Source organism: Ornithorhynchus anatinus, chromosome 1 (assembly GCF_004115215.2).
Source record: "Ornithorhynchus anatinus isolate Pmale09 chromosome 1, mOrnAna1.pri.v4, whole genome shotgun sequence".
Lineage (NCBI taxonomy): Eukaryota > Metazoa > Chordata > Mammalia > Monotremata > Ornithorhynchidae > Ornithorhynchus > Ornithorhynchus anatinus.
Genome location: NC_041728.1, coordinates 153,886,689 through 153,906,904, shown reverse-complemented (window position 1 = coordinate 153,906,904; position 20,216 = coordinate 153,886,689). Strand labels below are relative to the sequence as shown.

Below are 20,216 nucleotides of genomic sequence, written 5' to 3'. Positions count from 1 at the left end.
GATCTGAATTATCCGCCAAAAGGGGAAGACTTATGGGTAAAACCTGCTTGTGATTAACACTTTAAGTGTTTCAAGAATTACGCTAAAACCGAAAGGCAATAATATTGACAGAAAGCTATTTTTAGTGTGATCCAAAAATGCTGCCCAGAATTACGTTGGGGAAATGGGAAGACGAGCCTCAAGATAGACAGAGTGCAACCCCTAACTTCTGCCCCCTCCTTTTGCCACATGAAGTATCCACATGAGGTTCTGAAAACTTAAAATGCCGGAGTTGCAAAATTGTCCTTTATTAGTTTCCAGATTTTTTTCTTTTTTAAACTTAGAAGAGTAGTGATTTCAAACTGGGTTAGGAGTCACCATGATTCCACTGGAGATTTATGGGATACTTTTGCATTGTATTATCACGCTCTATGCTACCTAGTTGGGAATATTACATTTCAGCTCAACCGTCCTGAGGATTTCACCGAGAGCTTCAAATAAAACCAAGTTAAAATGAGATGTCACGACTCACTCTTCTCTGCACAGGCAGACAGAACAACAAAGTAAAAACCACAGGAGCCTGGACGTTAGCCCTTGTCATACATCTTTCTGAGTGACTTCTTGAAAATGGGACAAGGGAGAAAAAATTAGAAACTCAGAGTCGGTCTCCGGAACTTCAGATACAACTTTGTTTTTGCAATTCATAAGGCAACGGAGGTTGTCTTCCGTTAAGGGGTTTAAAACCATCTGCACAGATCAGAAACTCTTTTCATTAGCTTGGTAATATAATTCGGAAATTACCATTGCAATCCATGGATTCCAAAAGGTGAAAGCCAACATAACGTGTGAAGCAAGTGTGATCGCGACCGCACACAACACCCAGATAACATTCCTTCCTGCTTTATCCACCAGGAATCCAAAGATGGGAGACATGGGAGCTGATATGATGTACACAACACTAAAAAAAATATTTAATGGTTGGTGAGACACTATTTAATGTGCTGTCAAGGGAAAAATAACTTCCACTTTATTTATGACAAAAAAAAAAAACCACACACCCACCCTTGTCAAACACTGGATTTAGTCCATGGAACAGCATTCAAGGAGGGAGGATCAATTTTAGAATATGAGATTCCAGTGAGATACTACTTGTGGATGTGAAGTGTGATTAGAGTTTTAAGAATCAAAAACTGGTAAAATACCTGTTAATTGCACTTGCAGCTTGGGAGGAAAATCCGAACTTTTCCATGAAGAACACCCTAAATTAAAATATAATACAATAAATGACCTGAACATTTTAAAAAGGCCTATTTCACAATAACAATAAAACCCCAAAATAACACTAATAAAACTGTCACATGGCTCTGAAAAGTCTGCTGGTAATACATAAGTAGTTAGAAATCAACTACTATAACAAATTCTACTGCTACCAATTCCCTTCTTTCTATCCAATATGTATTAGCATATTCACACATTAGGGCTTAAATTAAATATCCTGGTTGCAAAATCTACGTTACCACAATAGTGTAGCGCAGTGGAAAAAGCACAGGCAAGACAATAAGAGGACCCAGGTTCTTATCCCACCTCTGTCACCCTGGGCCAGTCACAATTTCTCAGTGCCTCAGTTTCCTTACCTGTAAGAGTGGGATCAAATACCTACTCCCCCCCCCCATCTTTGACCCCTGTGGGACAGGGACTGTGTCTGATCTGATTGTAATAATAAGTATGGTATTTGGTAAGCGTTTAACTATGTGCCAGACTCTGTACTAAGCGCTGGGGTGGATACAAGCAGATCGGGTTGGACATACTCCCTGCCCCACGTGGGGCTCACCGTCTCAATCCTCATTTTAAAGATGAGGTAACTGAGGCCCAGAGAAATGAAGCGACTTGCGCAGGGCCACACAGCAGATAAACGGCAGAGCTGGAATTAGAACCCATGACCTTCTGACTTCCAGGCCCGTGCTCTATCCACTACACCATGCTGCTTATTCTCTCAGCCCTTGGCAATGCAGACACTTAAATACCACCACCATTTTAAACCTGTGATCTTGCTTGGGCTCGGAGCATGGAGGGCTAAGGGTGAGTCGTCAGCTCCAACTACCTGAACGGAATTTATGTCTCGCGTCTCTCATTACGTACGCTTTAAGGGCAGGGCATCTGTTGCACTGTGTAGGCACTCAAAAAATACCACTGACTGAGAGATGTTAAATTTAGGGCGTTGGGGACCTTTGGTTGGTAGATTTTTCTTGCTCATGTTAAACGTCTGCCTTCTGAGGTGACTCTACATGGTGGGCTTCTAATGAGCCAGAATTGTTTTATTGGATTTTCTACATACGATCCCAAGTGCCTAAAGCAGGATATCGCAAACTGTACTCCCTCTCGGTGTTTCTGATGATGATGAGAGGAGAAAGAGTGGGATGGGAGTCCCAAAACTATAAATGAAATCCCCAAAAAATCACTTTTGACATTTCAGTCCCTAGACTGTTGGACTGTCAGACTTTCAGACTGAAAGCTCATGATGGGCAGGGCACATGACTGCCAACTCTGCTATAGTGTACTCTCCCAAGCTTTTAGTACAGTGTTCGGCACTTGACGAGCACTCAATGAAGACCATTGATGAGGGTGACAAAACTCCATCTCTACTCACACACCAAATCCCACTTCAGATACAAATGTGGGTGGGCACTACAGACAAAAGCAGCCTAGGGAAGAAGACTTCTCGGCCACGGGGTGCAGTGAGACGAGGAGAAAGAAAATTCTAAACAAATTATACTACGGAAGAGTTTTCTGAAAGATCTCACCAACGGTTCACAGCTCAGCGGAAAGAGCCCGGGCTTGGGAGTCAGAGGTCATGGGTTCTAATCCCGGCTCTGCCACTTGGCAGCTGTGTGGCTGTGGGGAAGTCACTTCACTTCTCTGTGCCTCATTACCTCATCTGAAAAATGGGGATGAAGACTGTGAGTCTCACGTGGGGCAATCTGATTACCCTGTATCTACCCTAGCACTTAGAACAGTGCTCTGTACATAGTAAGTGCTTAACAAATATCAACATTATTATTATTATCTTACTAGACAATTAAGAGCAGCATGGCCCAGGAGTCAGAAGTTTTCAAAGTGTCTGCCACATTGTTATACCGTTCTCTCCCGACTGCTTAATACTAGAGTGTTCTGCAAACCATAAGCACTCGGTAAATACTGACTTAATTCCGGCTCCACCACACGTCTGCGACATGACCGTGAACAAGCTCATTCATTCATTCATTCATTCAATAGTATTTGAGCGCTTACTATGTGCAGAGCACTGTACTAAGCGCTTGGAATGTCACTTTGACTTCTCTGTGTCTCAGTTACCTCCTTTGCAAAGTGGGGACTGAGACTGAGTCCCACGTGGGCCACGGACTGTGTCCACCCATATTAGTTCCATCGACCCCAGCGCTTAGTACAGAACCTGGAACACAGTAAGTGCTTAACATATACCACCAAAAAAATTACACGCTATTATGGAGCCATTTGTTTTCCAGTACCTAGATTAGTTTAGGCTTTTACAGTTGTTCCAAATCTACATGTAAACTGCAGTCAACTTCTGTGGTAAGTAGATAGTCAATATTTACACTAGAATATTGTGCTTATATTATTTTGCCTTCATTCCCCTATATCCAACATTAATAACCCAGCTGTTGATCCACTGGAGAGAGCAGTATTCTAAACAAGAGGCTTGAGTCTTGGTCCTGTTTCAGCCTGCGGGTGGGGGGCAAAGACCCCGACATGTTCTTGGCAATGTGTTGTCCCCACCATTCATTCAACAGCATTTATTGAGCGCTTACTACGTGCAGAGCACTGTACTAAGTCCTTGGAATGTACAAATCGGCAACAGATAGAGACATTCCCCGCCCATTGACGGGCTTACAGTCTAATCAGGGGAGACGGACAGACAAAAAGAATAGCAATAAATAGAATCAAGGGGACGTACATCTTATTAAAACAATAGCAATACATAGAATCAAGGTGATGTACATCTCATTAACAAAATGAATAGGGTAATAAAAATATATACAAATGAGCAGACGAGCACAGTGCTGACGGGAAGGGAGAGGGGGAGGAGTAGAGGGAAAGGGAGAAAAGGGAGCTTAGCTGAGGGGAGGTGAAGGGGGGGCAGAGAGGCAGCAGAGGGAGCAGAGAAAAGGGGAAGGTCAGTCAGGGAAGGCCTCTTGGAGGAGGTGAGCTCTCAGTAGGGCTTTGAAGAGGGGAAGAGAATCAGTTTGGCGGAGGTGAGGAGGGAAGGCATCCCAGGACAGCGGGAGGACGTGGCCCAGGGGTCGACGGCGGGATAAGCGAGAACGGGGGACGGTGAGGAGGTGGGCGGCAGAGGAGCGGAGCGTGCGGGGTGGGCGGTAGAAAGAGAGAAGGGAGGAGAGGTAGGAGGGGGCAAGGTGATGGAGAGCCTTGTAGCGTAGAGTGAGAAGTTTTTGTTTCGCACCACCCTGCCCGGCCAGTGATTCAATGCACTCTGTCCCCCAGCAGGGTCATGACTGGTAACGACAAGAGAGAAAGCAGACGGTACTATACCAGCCACTAGTATTAAGAGCTGTGGTATTTGTTAAGCACTTATTAAGTACCAGGCACTGCACTAATCGCTGGGGTAGATAATTGGGTTGGACACAGTCCCTGTCCCGCACAGGGCTCACGGTCTTAATCTCCATTTTACAGATGAAGTAACTGAAGCACAGAGAACCGAAGTGACTAGCCCAACGTCACACAGCAGAGAAGGGATGGATCCAGGGTTACAGCCTGACTCCAGGACTGTGCTCTAGTACAGTGCTCTGCACACAGTAAGCGCTCAATAAATACAATTGAATTCAATGAAAGAATGAACATACTCTAGGTCACGCCGCTTCTCTTAGGTTGTTCTGCATAGGCTCTCATCAGGACCAACGCTCATCCAAGGTTCCTGATTGAAAAGTCTGTCTCTCTAGGCAAGGATCACGTCTGCCAACTCTACTGTATTATATTCTCCCAAGTGTTTAGGACAGTGCTCTGCATACAGCGAGCACTCCATAAAACACGCATCACACTCAACCTCAATTAATATTGGAAAGTTAGAAAACACTTACTTCCCGAGACCAATAAAAGGAAAAATGGCTGCATAATAGCAAACGCAGATGAGAAACATCAGCCACAGAGGCAACGAGAAGTCTTTTACATCAGTTAACTTAATAACTTCACCTGCAGGAAAAGAATGCATATCATCAGATCAGTAAGTTTGTTCCTTCAGTATGTTTTTTCCTACATTTAAAATACTGGATTTAGAGTTTGGAGATTTATGTCAGAAACTAAATTCCCCACAGAGTTAAACAGCACGCTACTAAGCTTTCCTTCTGAAGCCATTCAAAAGCATTAATTTTTTTAAAAAAAGGACTGCAATATATAACATAGGCCATCCTCTGTGGAAAACGTTTGTTGCAAAAATCCAACACGTAATCAAGCAGTTTAAATATTCAGTTTTGTCCAAGTTTAACTGGTGCAGCATGGACTCGTGGAAAGAGCACGAGCCTGAGACTCAGAAGGACCTGAGTTCTAATCGTGGCTCTGCCACTTGCCTGCTGTGTGAATTTAGGTAAATCACATAACTTCTCTGTGCCTCAGTTTTCTCACTGTAAAATGGGGATTAAATCACTCTCCCCCAACTTAAACTGTGAGGACCATGTGAGACAGGGACTATGTCCAATTCTGTATCTTCCCCAATGCTCAGTAGAGTGCCTGGAATATAATAAGAGCTTAACAATTACCATAAAGAAATGGAAACTATATTGGACTAAAGTGAAATTGGACCAGACTTTGAGGAAATGAAAACGGTCAAGTAATGTTTATCAGATGCTCACTGTGAACCAGGCCCATCTGCCCTGACCTCAGGCCACATCGCGAGGAAACAAACCCAGTACCAAGTTGAAAATAACACAGAGATGCAATCTTTGATTCAGCGCTAACGATACACAAATTGGTTTTAAACATTTTGACAAACTGGGAACTTTTCTAAGATGGCAGCCCTCTTTACAACCCCTAATTGTCACTGGACTCCAGTGACAATTTTTGGGGATGGTTTTTTGATGGCATTTGTTAAATGCTTATAATGTGTCAAGCCCTGTTCTAAAAACTGGGGTAGATACAAGTTAATCAGTTTGGAGACAGTCCCTATCCCACAAGGGGATGGTACCTTAACTAGGAGGGAGAATAGGTACTGAATCCCCATTTTACAGCTCAGGAAACGCAGACAAGTTCAGTGACTTGCTCGAGGTCAAACAAGAGGGAGGTGGTAGCGTCGGGATTAGAACCCAGGTCCTCTGAGTCCCAGGTCTTTCCTCTAGGCCATGCTGCTTCACTGACTAAGTATTAGTCAGACGGCAAGTATTTTACCGGGCTTTGATAGTACAGCGCTCTGCTGGGTGTCGGTATCCTTCACTTCCCTCGTCCAGGTGCCAGGCAACCCGAGATTGGAAGGACAGGAGGATGGAAATGGAAAAGGTGCAAAGGCCATCTGTCTTTGAAACAGACCTACTAATGCCAGAGTGGCTTGAATGCAGGCTTGGTATTTTTTAATTCCCACGATATTAATTTTGTCTGTACGGCCTGACTTTAAGCACCATCCTAAAGTTAACATTAGGATGGTGCTTGAGGTTCCGTCTGTTCTAGGTAAATCAGGAGAAAGACAGAGAAGCAGCGTGGCTCAGAGGAAGGAGCCTGGGCTTGGGAGTCAGAGGTCATGGGTTCTAATCCTCGCTCTGCCACTTATCAGCTGTTTGACTTTAGGCAAGTCACTTAACTTCTCTGTGCCTCAGTTACCTCATCTGGAAAATGGGGATGACTGTGAGGCCCATTTAGGTCAAATTGATTACCTTGTACCTCCCTAGTGCTTGGAACAGTGCTTGGCACATAGTAAGCGCTTAACAAATGCCATCATCATTATTATTATTATTATTATTATTAAAAAAATTATTTTCACCACCACCCTGAGCAGGCACCCTTCCCACCAAAAATGTTTAGCTTACCAGTTTTCCCTTGTTCCTTATGAAGTATTCGTTCTGCTCTCCGATCCAAATAAGCAAGAACCAGCGCACAAAAGAGTGAGATGATGCACGTTATACCACCTAGAATAAAATCAAAAAAAAGACTTGAAAATTAGGGAACTGACTCCTCGGAAAAGAATTTTTAAATAGCCTTCCAATTATACTCTATTAGCTCAGCTTTCTGAAAGGTGACATCAAGGTTTACTAACCTATCATAAGTGTGACTCCAAGTGTAATGTGACCGGAAGAGCCCAATAAATCTTGAATTTTAGTATATAGCCATCCCATGATATTCATGTTTACAGTGCTCCCCTAGATGGAAGTGGGGAGGAAGGGGGGGGAAGTAAATTGAAGTATTCAGTCAATTTATACTTTTAAAAAGAGGAAAGGACATAAGAGCAAACAACCATTTTATTTCCAAGTCCGACCTGAAATGATGCACCTATATAAAAAAACAAGACTGAAAGACTCATTGGAAATACTTTTCATAGTCCTATGAAATATTTTGAATTCCCTAATTCAAACAAAAATAAGCACAACTTTTTATTGCAATAATTATATGCAAAGCATTCCCCTCAGGGAGCTATAACTCTAAAAAGCAGACACTCTAAAGAAGATGGAAGGCACAGTGGATTTTCAAACGTAGCACACTGTGGAAAAAGGAATATTTATTCACCAACTCTCACACAGCTTGCAAAAACTTCCCCTACAAGCAGTCTACTTCCAACCCTAAGTCGCAGAGATGGAAAATAACCCAACAGAATAGTAGGGTTACTTATTAAATGCTTGTGCTAAACGCATTTCCCTAAGCCCTTGGAAAGGAGCAATTGAAGTCCAAGACACATTCCCTGGCCAAAGGATTTTACATTCTAAGGGACAGCTCTTGGTTATCTACATCGATAGCGTCTTGCAGATTTAGTAAGCAAAATCATATACATCATCTTCAATAAGCAAACATGAATGAATCAATCGATAGTATGTACTGAGTGCTCTCCCAAGCATTTAGTACAGTGCTCTGCTCATGGTAAGGGTTCAATAACTACCCCTGATGATGATGATGTTGATGCAGAGCACTGGACTGGCATTTGGTAAAGTGCAATGTAACAGAAATGACAGACATAATCCCTGCCCTCAACGAATTTACAGTCTATAGTACCAGTAAGTGCTAAATAAATTAGACAAGTTTTTTACTGAGCCTCGACAATAGGGTGCTCTGCACACAGAAAACACTTGATAAATACTATTTCAACCTTAGCATCCTGTACCTGAAATTGCAAGTTAAAGAGTAGAACACAATCCCCGCTTCCCAGGAGCTTACTGTCCAATGACGGAATGCAGACAAACATACAAGCATGAAAGTATAACAATCTAATTCAGAACTTATATGGGAGGAAAGAATTGGATGGGAGAATGAATGAGGCTGATCAGGGTACGCGGATAAGGGTTAATGAGGCCTCCGGTTACTTAGGGAACTCACTTACCCGTTTATCTTCAAATCAATCACGTCTCACTAATTTTAGTCCTCAATGGGATTCTTAGCGTGAGAATTTGGGCATGGGATCCACTGAAATACCAAATTCTACAGAAAGTCCACTGCCTAAAATACATCAATCAATGGTATTTATTGAGTCCTTACTACGTAGGGAACACTGAACAAAATGCTCGAGCGAGTACAACAGAGTTAGCAGTCAAGTTTCCTGCCCAAAATGAGCTTACAGCTTAGAGGGGAAGGCAGACATTAACAGAAATAAGCCATTTACAATATAATTTAAAGATATTTACCCAAGTGCTGTGGGGTCGAGGGTGAGGTGAATATCAAACGCCCAGAGGTCACCGATCCAAGTGCACAGATGACACCGAAGGGAGAGCGAGCCGGGGGAAAGAGGGCTTAATCAAGGAAGGCCTCTTGGAGGAGATGTGACTTTAAGAATGCTTTGAATGTGTGGAGAGTGGTGGTCTTGCAGAGCTGAGGAGGGAGGGAGTTCCAGACTAGGGGGAGGACCCGGAAAAAGGGATCGGCAGTGAGATAGATGAGATCGGGACACGGTGAGAGAGCTGATGCTAGAGGAGAAGGTTTGCGTGGCTGGGCTGTAGTAAATCAGTGAGGCGAGGCAGGATGGGGTGAGCTTATCGAGTGCTTTAAAGCCAATGGTAAGGAGTTAAAAATTCATGATCGCTTGGCTTAATGCCAGGCTAACAAGTATGTTTCTAGGCTCACCATGGTCACCTTTAAGAAGGTAAACATCTAACCACTATAATCTGTTCGGTGCTTAGTATCTGTCTTTTTCACTGAAGGATCCACTCTCTCCCAGGGGTGCCCTTTCACTTTCATGCCCTCATAGAACTGCTCCTATCTTGCCCCGATTACTGCATCGGCCTCCTTGCTGACCTCCCCGCCTCCTGTCTCTCCCCGCTCGAGGCTTCGCTCTGCTCCCGGATCATTTTCTATAAAAACATTCATGTTTCCCCAGTCCTCAAGCACCTCCAGTGTGGTTGCCCCTCTACCTCCGCAGCCAACAGAAAAACTCCTTACCATAGGTTTTAAAGCAGTCGATCCCCTTGGCCTCTCCTACCTTACCTAAATGCTTTCCTACTACATCACAGTCTGCACACTGTGCTCCTCTAATGCCAACTTACTCATGGTACCTCAAGTTCACCTACCTCACCGCTGATCCCTCACCACGCCTTGCCTCTGGCCACCTCTGAAGCCTTACTGAAGGCACATCTCCTCCACGGTACCTTCCCTGACTAAGCCCTCGTTCCCCTTCTCTCATTCATTCATTCATTATTTATTTTATTTTGTTAATGAGGTGAACATCTCCTTGATTCTATTTATCGTGTTTCTGTTGTTTTGTTTTTGTCCGTCTGTCTCCCCCCGATTAGACAGCAAGCCCTTCATTGGGCAGGGATTATCTCTGTTGCCGAACTGTATATTCCAAGCACTTAGTACAGTGCTCTGCACATAGTAAGCGCTCAATAAATACTACTGAATGAACTCCCTTCTGCATCACCCGGCATTTGCATTTCCCCCTTTTATTCTCCCCTCCCTCAGCCCCACAGCACTTATGTACCAATCCACATATTATTTACTTATATTAAAAACTCTGTCTCCCCCTCTAGCCTGAAAGCTCATTTAGGCTGGGAACACGCCTATTAACTCTGTTACATTATACTCTCCCAGGAGCTTAGTAGAGTGCTCTGCACAGAGTAAGTGCTCAATAAATATAATAATAGATTGATTCACTCCCTACTTTTCCTCCTATTCCCTTGTCCACCCAAACACGCTCCCAACTTCCTTCCACTCCCTTTTCCATCCAGCCACTACGCCCCAATATCAACAGCATCTCCTTATTCTATTCTTTCTGCTTTTTGCTCACTCTCCTCAACCTTACTTCCAATCCTATTTCTACCTTTTTAGTCCTTTAACTCACTTCTGCCTCCCCTGTCTTATAATTGGTACTTTTATACTTTCTATTTTGCCTTACACCTCTTTCATTTCCTTTTTATTTTTGAGGACTTGCTTTCTCCTTATCCCACCTATCTATAAGATAGAAAACCCTTTCCATTCAGCAGACAGAGCACAGTGCTGCCTGCTGCAATTTCATCAGTGCTAAGCTTTCAGATTCACAGAAGATGACTCTTAGGGCTATATGTCCCTGCTACCCTTCAGAGCACACAGAGTGACAGGTTCTTCAGCCAAATGAGGAATGTATCTTCATGAGGCACACGTTTTGGAGAAGAAAAACTTGACTTCTGAAAATATGTCTTGGCCACATTTCTCTATGAGGCAACTATACCACGAATTGACACTATAGCGATAAAAGTTCAAGAGATGTGTCAACCGCAACAATATTACAAATGCATGCAGTACTAATTCTCCCTCTGTGACCACCCAGAAGCCCTAAGGTCAGCAAATCCATCTGATGGTCACCTAGCAGGCCAGCCCCTTCCACCCTTAGGACACGATCCCTCCACCCCGCTGCTGGCCTAGGGCCCCAGAAAAATTCCCAAACTCCTGACCGAGGACCAAGTGGCTGAAAGGTGTGGGCCACCAGGTTAAATAAACTGAAACGAGGAGCGGACTACCAGCACCCTTGAGTAGCGGTTACTGGGTGACCACTCAGGGAAAATCAGAAGACACATAAGGAAGGCAGTCGTACGATAAAAATTCACTTCCAGCAACTCGTTTTGCTTTAGCTTAAAGTAGGGGTTAACATTTGTACCTCTAAAACATGCAGGATCTATTTATGGTTTCATTTTTCTCAAAAAAATATATTCAAATGTATTTACTGAGAGCTTACTGTGTGCGGAGCGCTTTACTGAACGCTTGGGAGAGTACGACGTAACAGAGTTAGTAGACCCATTCTCTGTCCACAATGAGTTATTTGCCTGGTGTTAGACCAATTCAATGCACGAATGCACGAGCACGCCCAGGGAGACACTCAGCAAATGCATCGCTTGACACCGTAACAGTGCCTGGCATGATACTTACTATTCTAGACATGCTAAGCTGGAGTCCAAAAACGAGGTTTAATTCCTTGCCCTTAAACCAACTGACAGCATAGGTATTCTGGGCAACAGCTAAGGACTCTCCACCAATTCTAAAAAGGGAGAGACACATTAGAAATACCTACCATTTCGAAAGATATTTCAGTTACAGCAAGGGAAAAAAAAATGGTCAAAGGGTGGTGAGCCAACACACATCGCCTAGTACACCTGCCTCTGTTTAGGGCATCTCCCTCATTCTGGGATTCACAGAAATCCTGGCCCCAGATGCGGGGCTTTTCTAGGTCAATCAGTCGGATTTATTGAGCGCTCACCGTGTGCAGAGCACTGTACTAAGCACTTGAGAGAATATGCTAGTACAGAGTTGTCAGCCACATTCCTTGCCCACAGAGAGCTTACGGTCTAGAGGGTCCTTGCCAGCAAGCCCCTCACAAGTTCACCCCACCTCTATTCAGAAAACAGAGGTACCGTGGCGACAAGGACCATGAAACACAGGCCCCGGAAATGGGGGAGTGGTGTGGGGGGTGACAGAAATGCTAGCAAGGCTGACCTGGATTTAGAGAAAATGGACTGGAACCTGAGTGCTACCATTCTGGAACTGACACGATATGAACCCCTTTCTCAGTGACACCTTCTAAGAACTTCCCCCACTTCAGAGTCTTATTAAAGGCACACCTCCTCCAAGAGGTCTTCCCTAAGCCCTCCTTTCCTCTTCTCCCACTCCCTTCTGCATCACCTTAACTTGCTCCCTTTATTCATCTCCCCTCCCAGACCCACAGCACTTATGTACAAATCTGTAATTTATTAATTTACATTAATGTCTGCCCCCCCACTAGACTATTAGCTCATTGTCGGCAGGGAATGTGTCTATTATACTGTATTCTCTCAAACACTCAGGAAGTGCTCTGCACACAGTAAGCACCCAATAAATATGATCGGCTGACATAACTTTTAAAGCCGCTAGCCAGAGATGGCTAACAGTTCTTAACAGAAGCGTAACTAGTAAGTTCTCACTGGAAAATTGTACTTAATTTTATCGGGTAGACAGGCAGAACAAATACAGTCTTCATTAACCTTCAGACCACTGTATAATTAAGCCCCATCTCTAAACTCTGTTTAAACTACCAGAGCTATATTTTGCTATTTTCTAAAAGTAGGCAATACCAGGAAACAGTCATGGACCCAACTGCGAATGAGATAAAAACTGAGCTTAGTTTTGTCTTTTACCAACTTGGAAGAAACTGGTTGAAACAACATCAGGCAGAGGCTGTACATAAATAAACCAGAGCGTAACTCACCCAAATACAAATCGGCCAAATTCCATCAGCCAAAAAGCATTAGCTATAGCCCCCATGGCAAAAATCACCTGTAATGCAAAAAATACTTTAACCACAGTGAACATACAGCAAATTCAAATGGTTCAAATCAAATAGTGAAAATAGAGAACCCAGACTTCAAATATTACAGCTTACGAGAAAGACCTAAGGGGAATTTCACAAGCTAAACGTAGCTGAGGGGCTGTTTCCTCTGTGCTTTAGGTTCCTCAACTGCAAAATGGGGACAAAGGCTGTGAGCCCCACTTGGGGCATGGACTGTGTCCAACTTGATTACTTTTACCTATCCCAGCTCGTAGTACAGTGCCTGGCACAAAGTAAACGCTTAACGAATACCGCAAATTTGCCTCTAGGCTGCAAGCTCCTTGTGGGCAGGGAATGTGCCTGCCAAATCTGTTATATTGTTACACTGATCTCTCCCAAGCATTTAATAAAGTGCTCTGCACACAGTAAGCACTCAATTAATATGACTGATTGCCCCAGGCTGCACACGTGCGTGTGACAATTTCTTCTAACACCACATCGCACTATCGAAAACAGGTTTGTGCCGTTGGAAGAGATGTTCCTTAATTTCTTAGCGGTGTTCCAGTCAAAATGCATAATGGCAGAACTTAATGTACTGGAAGGATTCTTTCTTGATATTCTCATCATATTCATGTTAATTCTTCCCTGCATCTATGGGCTTTCCAATAATGGCAGAGCACTGCTACCTCAGAATCAGTTCCTGATTGAATATAACCTCAATATCTTCTTTTCTTTTTAACTTGCCTCACTGGTCTTCACCCGTTTTGGTAAGAGCAGTTTAAAAATGATGTAAAGAAATTAGACAAAATCCAGAGAACCAAAATGACTAAAGGGATGGAAAGCAGTCTTGATCCCCATTTTACAGATGAGGTAACTGAAGCACGAGAAGTGAAGTGACTTGCCCAAAGTCACACAGCTGATAAGTGGCAGAGTTGGGATTAGAACCCATGACCTCTGACTTCCAAGCCCGTGCTCCTTCCACTAAGCCACGCTGCTTCAACAGAGTGTAACAGTGTGTTCATAATTCGTATGAAATGAATCGGGTTGTCTATCCTAGAAAAGAGGTGCCTGAGGGAGACCTGATGACTAAGTTAATAACTGTTTTTTTATGGGAAAGATAAAAGCCAGTTTTCTCATATACAAGGAGGACTGCCTTTTCGTTGGGCATAAAAGAACTTCTTAGCTATCAGAGCGATAAAAGTGAAGTGGGCTACCGAGGAGTTGGTAAAGTTTTCCGTCCAGGCCGGTGAAGAAGGAACAGCTATTTCTACTGGATGGTTTAGTCATCCAACTATTTGGAGGAACGAGGCCGAACCAGATCAATCAATAACATTTACTAAGCACCCAACTGGATATCGACGCCCCCAATGGCACAAGCACAGTTAAGCCGGCACCATCGATATGCTTTATCATTGTTCACCTTCTACGCCTTTCACTGGATCGGTCCAGGAAAGAGAAGGGCTTTTGAGGAAGCCTTATATAAGCCACCCTAATATATCCCTTTTACTCTATAACTTACTCTATATATTTACTCCATTATTTTACTATAGAAATATTAGGGACCAAAAATACATCTGATTTAGATAGCAAATTATCTGAAGGCAGAAAGGCCAGTGCAACTGGGGACCTTACTAACAGATCACACATTGCAATAAGAAATCCAAGGTCCCCAAAACTTAACAGCTTTACCTGTCCAACACAAACAAAGCAGCTAAATATAATTGTGCCCCACCTGTAAAAAAAAAAAAAAAAGTTTATAGAGTTTAGAAAAAGGTGCAAGAAGATGTTAATATCTCAATACTTCATATACACCCTAAATACTCTCTAACACTCAAAAATAAGTCTATTTCTTTGCAGGATTGTTGGGCTCTGAAAATAAGCCATTTTCCCCATCAGTTGTTTTCACCCTGGGCTGCAAGAAATTATGGTTTACTAAAGATTTAAGCTACAACTTTTTCCTACACTTCATATTTTTAAACAAAATTACTCAACTGAATGATCTTAAAAAGATGTACAAGTCACACTAATAAAATACTCCGTGAAAAGCAACGGATTTTAAAGGGAATTGATTTCCTAAAATTCCAAAGAATCAGGAAGTTTGAAAATTGTCATCTAGTTCTCAACTACTGGCCATAAAACATATTTAGGTGTGATTATAAACCATTTTCAATTTGGTCACAAGTTGCAGCAAATTTTAAAGCTTGCTCTTACAAGGGAGAAAAGTCATACTGACATTTCAAGTGTTTAGTACCGTGCTCTGCACATAGTAAGCACTCAATAAATACTACTGAATACTGACAAATGAAAACAATGACAAATAAAATTAAAATTAAGTTAAATTAAAATGTGTTCAGAGGCATGGCTTCATTTTCTTGGTCGCTCAGAACTTTGCACTGAAAACTATTAACCGTAACTATAGATTGTGATGAGCAATGCAATATCCAAAGAGGGTCAAAACACAATCTAACATTGTCAGTTGGTGTATCTAAAGGATGTTAAGATTATGACTGCGAACTTAAGTAGCTATTTAATTCTCTAATCTTTCATTCATTCATTCATTCATTCAGTCGTATTTATTAAGCGCTTATTGTATGCAGGGCACTGTACTAAGCGCTTGGAAAGCACAATTCAGCAATAGAGAGAGACGATCCCTGCCCACAATGGGCTTACAGTCTGGTTGGGGCAGGGGGACAGGGGGCAGGCATCAAAACAAGTAAACAGGGATCAAGAGCATCAATATAAAAAGAATTAAAGATATATACACATCAAAACAAGTAAACAGGCATTAATGTAAATAATGTAAATAAATAGAATTATAGATATATACATAGACACACAAGTGCTGTGGGGCGGGGAGAGGGGAGTAGAGCAAAGGGAGCGAGTCGGGGCAACGTGGAGGGGAGGGGGAGCTAAGGAAAAGGGGGGCTTAGTCTGGAAAGGCCTCTTGGAGGAGGTGAGCCTTCAGTAATAATAATAATAATGTTGATATTTGTTAAGCGCTTACTATGTGCCGAGCACTGTTCTAAGCGCTGGGGTAGACACAGGGGAATCAGGTTGTCCCACGTGGGGCTCACAGTCTTAATCCCCATTTTACAGATGAGGGAACTGAGGCACCGAGAAGTCAAGTGACTTGCTCAAAGTCACACAGCTGACAAGTGGCCGAGACGGGAGTCGAACCCATGACCTCTGACTCCAAAGCCCATGCTCTTTCCACTGAGCCACGCTGCTTCTCTAAACGTTGGTATTTGTGAAGCGCTTACTATGTGCAGAGCACTGTTCTAAGCACTGGGGTAGACACAAGGGAATCAGGTTGTCCCACGTGGGCTCACAGTCTTAATCCCCATTTTAGAGATGAGGTAACTGAGGCACAGAGAAGTGAAGTGACTTGGCCACTGTCACACAGCTGACAAGTGGCAGAGCCGGGATTCGAACCCATGACCTCTGACTCCCAAGGACGTGGGCCAGGGGTCGATGGTGAGACAGGCGAGATCGAGGCACAGTGAGAAGGTTAGTGACACCAGAGGAGCGGAGTTTGCAGGCTGGGATGTAGAGGAGAGAAGGAAGGTGAGGTAGAAGGGGGCAAGGTGATGGAGAACTTTGAAGCCAAGAGTGAGGAGTTTCTGCTTGATAATGAGGTTTATAGGCAACCACTGGAAATTTTTGAGGAGGGAGGTGACACGCCCAGAACCTTTCTGTAGAAAGATGATCTGGGCAACAGAGTGAAGTATAGAATGGAGTGGGGAGAAAGAGGAGGTTGGGAGGTCAGAAAGGAAGCTGATGCAGAAATCCAGTCAAGATAGGATGAGTGACTGTACTACCCTGGTAGCAGTTTGGATGGAGAGGAAAAGGCAGATCTTGGTGATGTTGTGAAGGTGAGACTGGCAGGTTTCGGTGAAGGATTGGATGTGTGGGGTGAATGAGAGAGCGGAGTCAAGGATGACACCAAGGTTGCGGGCTTGTGAGACGGGAAGGATGCCCTTCATAGTGACGGGAAAGTCAGGGAGAGGACGAGGTTTGGGAGGAAAGATAAGGAGCTCTGTCTTGGACGTGTTAAGTTTGAGGTGGTGGGCAGACATCCAGGTGGAGATGTCCTGGAGTCAGGAGGAGATGCGAGCCTGGAGGGAGGGAGAGAGAACAGGGGTGGAGATGTAGATTTGGGTATCAATTGCGTAGAGATGAGGGTTGAAGCCGTGGGAGTGAATGAGTTCACCGAGGGAGTGAGTGTAGATGGAGGACAGAAGGGGACCAAGAAGTGACCCTTGAGGAGCCCCTACAGTTAGAGGATGGGAGGGGGAGGAGGAGACCGCGAAGGAGATGAAGCATGAACAGTCAGAGAGAGAAGAGGAGAACCGGGAGAGGACGGAGTCAGTGAAGCCAACACTGGATAATGGTTTAAGGAGAAGGGGACGGTCCACAGTGTCAAAGACAGCTGACAGGTCGAGGAGGATTAGGATGGAGTAGGAGCTGTTGGATTTGGCAAGGAGGAGGTCACTGACGACCTCTGAGAGGGCGGTTTCAGAGGAGTGAAGGAGTAATTTATAACTTGAATCACTCAAACTGTTGGGGGTTATCATTTTATTCCTTGAATCATAGCTGAACTACTTTTATTTTTATAATTCATTTCAGAGAAAAGGGTGAACAAGCTAGTAATGCTTGTGGGATTCGCCAGGTGCTCACTCTTTGCCAAGTATAGTATTAAGCACTGATGCAAGGTAATCAGGTCAGAATTAGCGCCTGCCTCAAATGGGGCTCACAATCTACGGGTCGGGGGGGGAGTATTTAATTGCCAGTTTTACAAACGAGAAAACTCGTGCACAGAGAAACCGTGACTTGCCTAAGGTCACAAACAGGAGGCAGGTAGTGGAGCTGGGATTGGAACTCAGATCTCTTAACTCCCAAGCTTGGGGCCTTTTCACTTGGCCACACTGTTTCAAGATGGGCTGCCCTCAGGGGTTCTGGGTTTTTAATTTGTTTTTTTAATAAACCAATGTCTAATTATGTTTATGTATTTTTCACCTACTCACAGTTCTCCTACATGTGAGGGTTATATTCTTCCTGAACCTCACACTCAAGAAAACTTGCACTGTAGCACGGATACCTTAACTACCAAGGTGCGCACACGGCTTCATCTGATATTACGTCACTTTCTAGTCAAATAGACGGATGTTGTCAAAAGAATGTTCCCTAATCCCCAATCTCTATCCAAAACAGTGTGAAAATACACATTCAAATAAAAGCATATAAACAAATAAAAGTGTTCAGTTATATAGAGCCCACGATTAAAGCATTTTTTATGCTATTTAAGTGTTTACCACATGTCATTGGGGTAGATATTCAACACTGGGGTAGATACAAACAAATCAGGTTGGACACAATCCATGTCCCACACAGAGCTCAGTCTTAAACTCCATTTTACAGATGAGGTAACTGAGGCACAAAGAAATTAAGTGACTTGCCCAAGGTCACACAGCAGACAAGTGGCAGAGCCGGGATCAGAACCCAAGGCCTTTTGACTCCCAAGCATTTCTTTTCAATCATTTTAGAAAAGAAAGCTTAACATTAATAGTTTACTACTGCCACTCCCAAACCTATAATATATTGATATTTTATCTTAATATATTGATCCTTTTACTTACCATTTTTTGCATTTGATTTGAGCTATTTACCATTTTTGTCACAATTTTAGAAGAAATTTTTCTGCAGTCATTGCATGCCAAAACTAAATGTGTTGAATGTGGGAGTTTCCCCAATCCTACTCCAGAAGTGGGAAGACCCGATATTATTCTCCACCTAACAAAGTCACATACTGTGGTTCTACTGGTAAATATTTTAATTTTATACTTCTCCATGGTACTTCTTCCTTTTAAGTTCCCAAACTTGTTTTACTGTGTGAAATTGTTCGCAGACTCACCGTATTCCAAATATTCGGTCTATCAAAAAGCCACCAAAGAAACACAGAATGACATTGGGCCACGAATACCAGGCATACAACAGCATGAACTTGGCGGTGTTCACATGCATATCCTAGGGGGAAAAAAATTATACAAAGACTGATTTTAAATACAGTTCCATTTAGATATTAGCTACTAGTGATGTGCCTGACTATAACAATGGCAAAAAGTACTCCCAGACACACCGATGCAGTGTTATTATAAATGTGGTATCTGTTAAACACTTAGAATAATAATAATGATGATGGCATTTGTTAAGCGCTTACTATGTGCGCCAAGCACCGTTCTAAGAGCTGGGGTAGATACAAGGTAATCAGGTTGTCCCCCAGGGGGCTCACAGTCTTAACCCCCATTTTACAGATGAGGAAACTGAGGCACAGAGAAGTTAAGTGACTAGCCCAAAGTCAGCCAAATGACAAGTGGCGTAGCCAGGATTAGAACCCACGACTTCTGACACCCAAGCCCAAACTTTTTCCACCCTGCTTCTGTGCCAAGCACTGTACAAATGGCTGACGTAGATACCAGATAACCAGATTGACACATTCCATATCTTTGCAGTTAAACTGTAAGATCCCTGAGGGAAGGGATTGTGTCTAATGTTTCTGTTTATTGTTGTATTGTACTCTCCTAAGTGCTAAGTACAGTGCTCTGCACACAGTAAGCACTCAATAGAAACGAATGAATGAATATTGTACTCCACCATGCCCTTAGTTGCGTCCTCTGCACACAGAAAGCGCTCAAAAAATGCCACTGATTCACTGGCTCACCTGGGGATCACAATCTAAGAAGGGATAGAACAGATATTTAAGCCCCATTTTACAGATGAGGTAAAAGACACTGAGAAGTTAAGTCATTTGTTTAAGGTCATAGAGCAGGCAAGTGGCAGAGCTGGGGTTAGAATCTGACTTCTCGACTTCCAGAGCCAGGCCCTTCCTACTAGGTCACACCACTTTTCGAATGGTTTCCTCCAAAAATGACTAATTAATTGTCTTGTCTGACGCTGTCAAGTCGTCCCGGACCCACAGCAACGCCATGGACGCATTTCTCCCAGAACGCCCCACCTCTATCTGCAATTGTTCCTTAGAGGACCTAATTTGAGGAACTGGGAGGTTCATAAGATTCAAAGAGGGTCTAGGCTAGATATGTTTGTGAGTATTTGTGGAAAAAGATGGCTGTGCTTTGGCTAAAAGGGATGGAAGATTCTGGAAAAATCAGTCCCTTTTTTTAAAAATTTAAGTGTTTTTATGCATCAGGCACTGACCTAAGCGTTGGGGTAGATTTACGCTAATCAGGTTGGGCAGAGTCCATGTCCCATGGTATCAATCCCCACTTTATAGACGAGGTAACTGAAGCAGAGAAAT

The 20,216-nt window shown here is 43.4% G+C and overlaps 1 protein-coding gene across 2 annotated transcripts in view; it reads right to left on the bottom strand.

The window, feature by feature from the left end:
* MFSD1 (major facilitator superfamily domain containing 1) overlaps positions 1 to 20,216 on the bottom strand; it is a 43,651-nt gene that overhangs the window by 10,111 nt on the left and 13,324 nt on the right. For both annotated transcript variants that reach the window (XM_029067970.2, XM_029067980.2), the window contains exons 3-11: positions 18,816 to 18,928; positions 14,594 to 14,636; positions 12,845 to 12,912; positions 11,533 to 11,641; positions 7,250 to 7,352; positions 7,023 to 7,121; positions 5,091 to 5,202; positions 1,182 to 1,238; positions 781 to 937 (exon numbers count right to left, since the gene is read on the bottom strand). In XM_029067970.2, the coding sequence (XP_028923803.1) occupies positions 781 to 937; positions 1,182 to 1,238; positions 5,091 to 5,202; positions 7,023 to 7,121; positions 7,250 to 7,352; positions 11,533 to 11,641; positions 12,845 to 12,912; positions 14,594 to 14,636; positions 18,816 to 18,928 (861 nt within the window). The remainder of the gene's footprint in view (positions 1 to 780; positions 938 to 1,181; positions 1,239 to 5,090; positions 5,203 to 7,022; positions 7,122 to 7,249; positions 7,353 to 11,532; positions 11,642 to 12,844; positions 12,913 to 14,593; positions 14,637 to 18,815; positions 18,929 to 20,216) is intronic.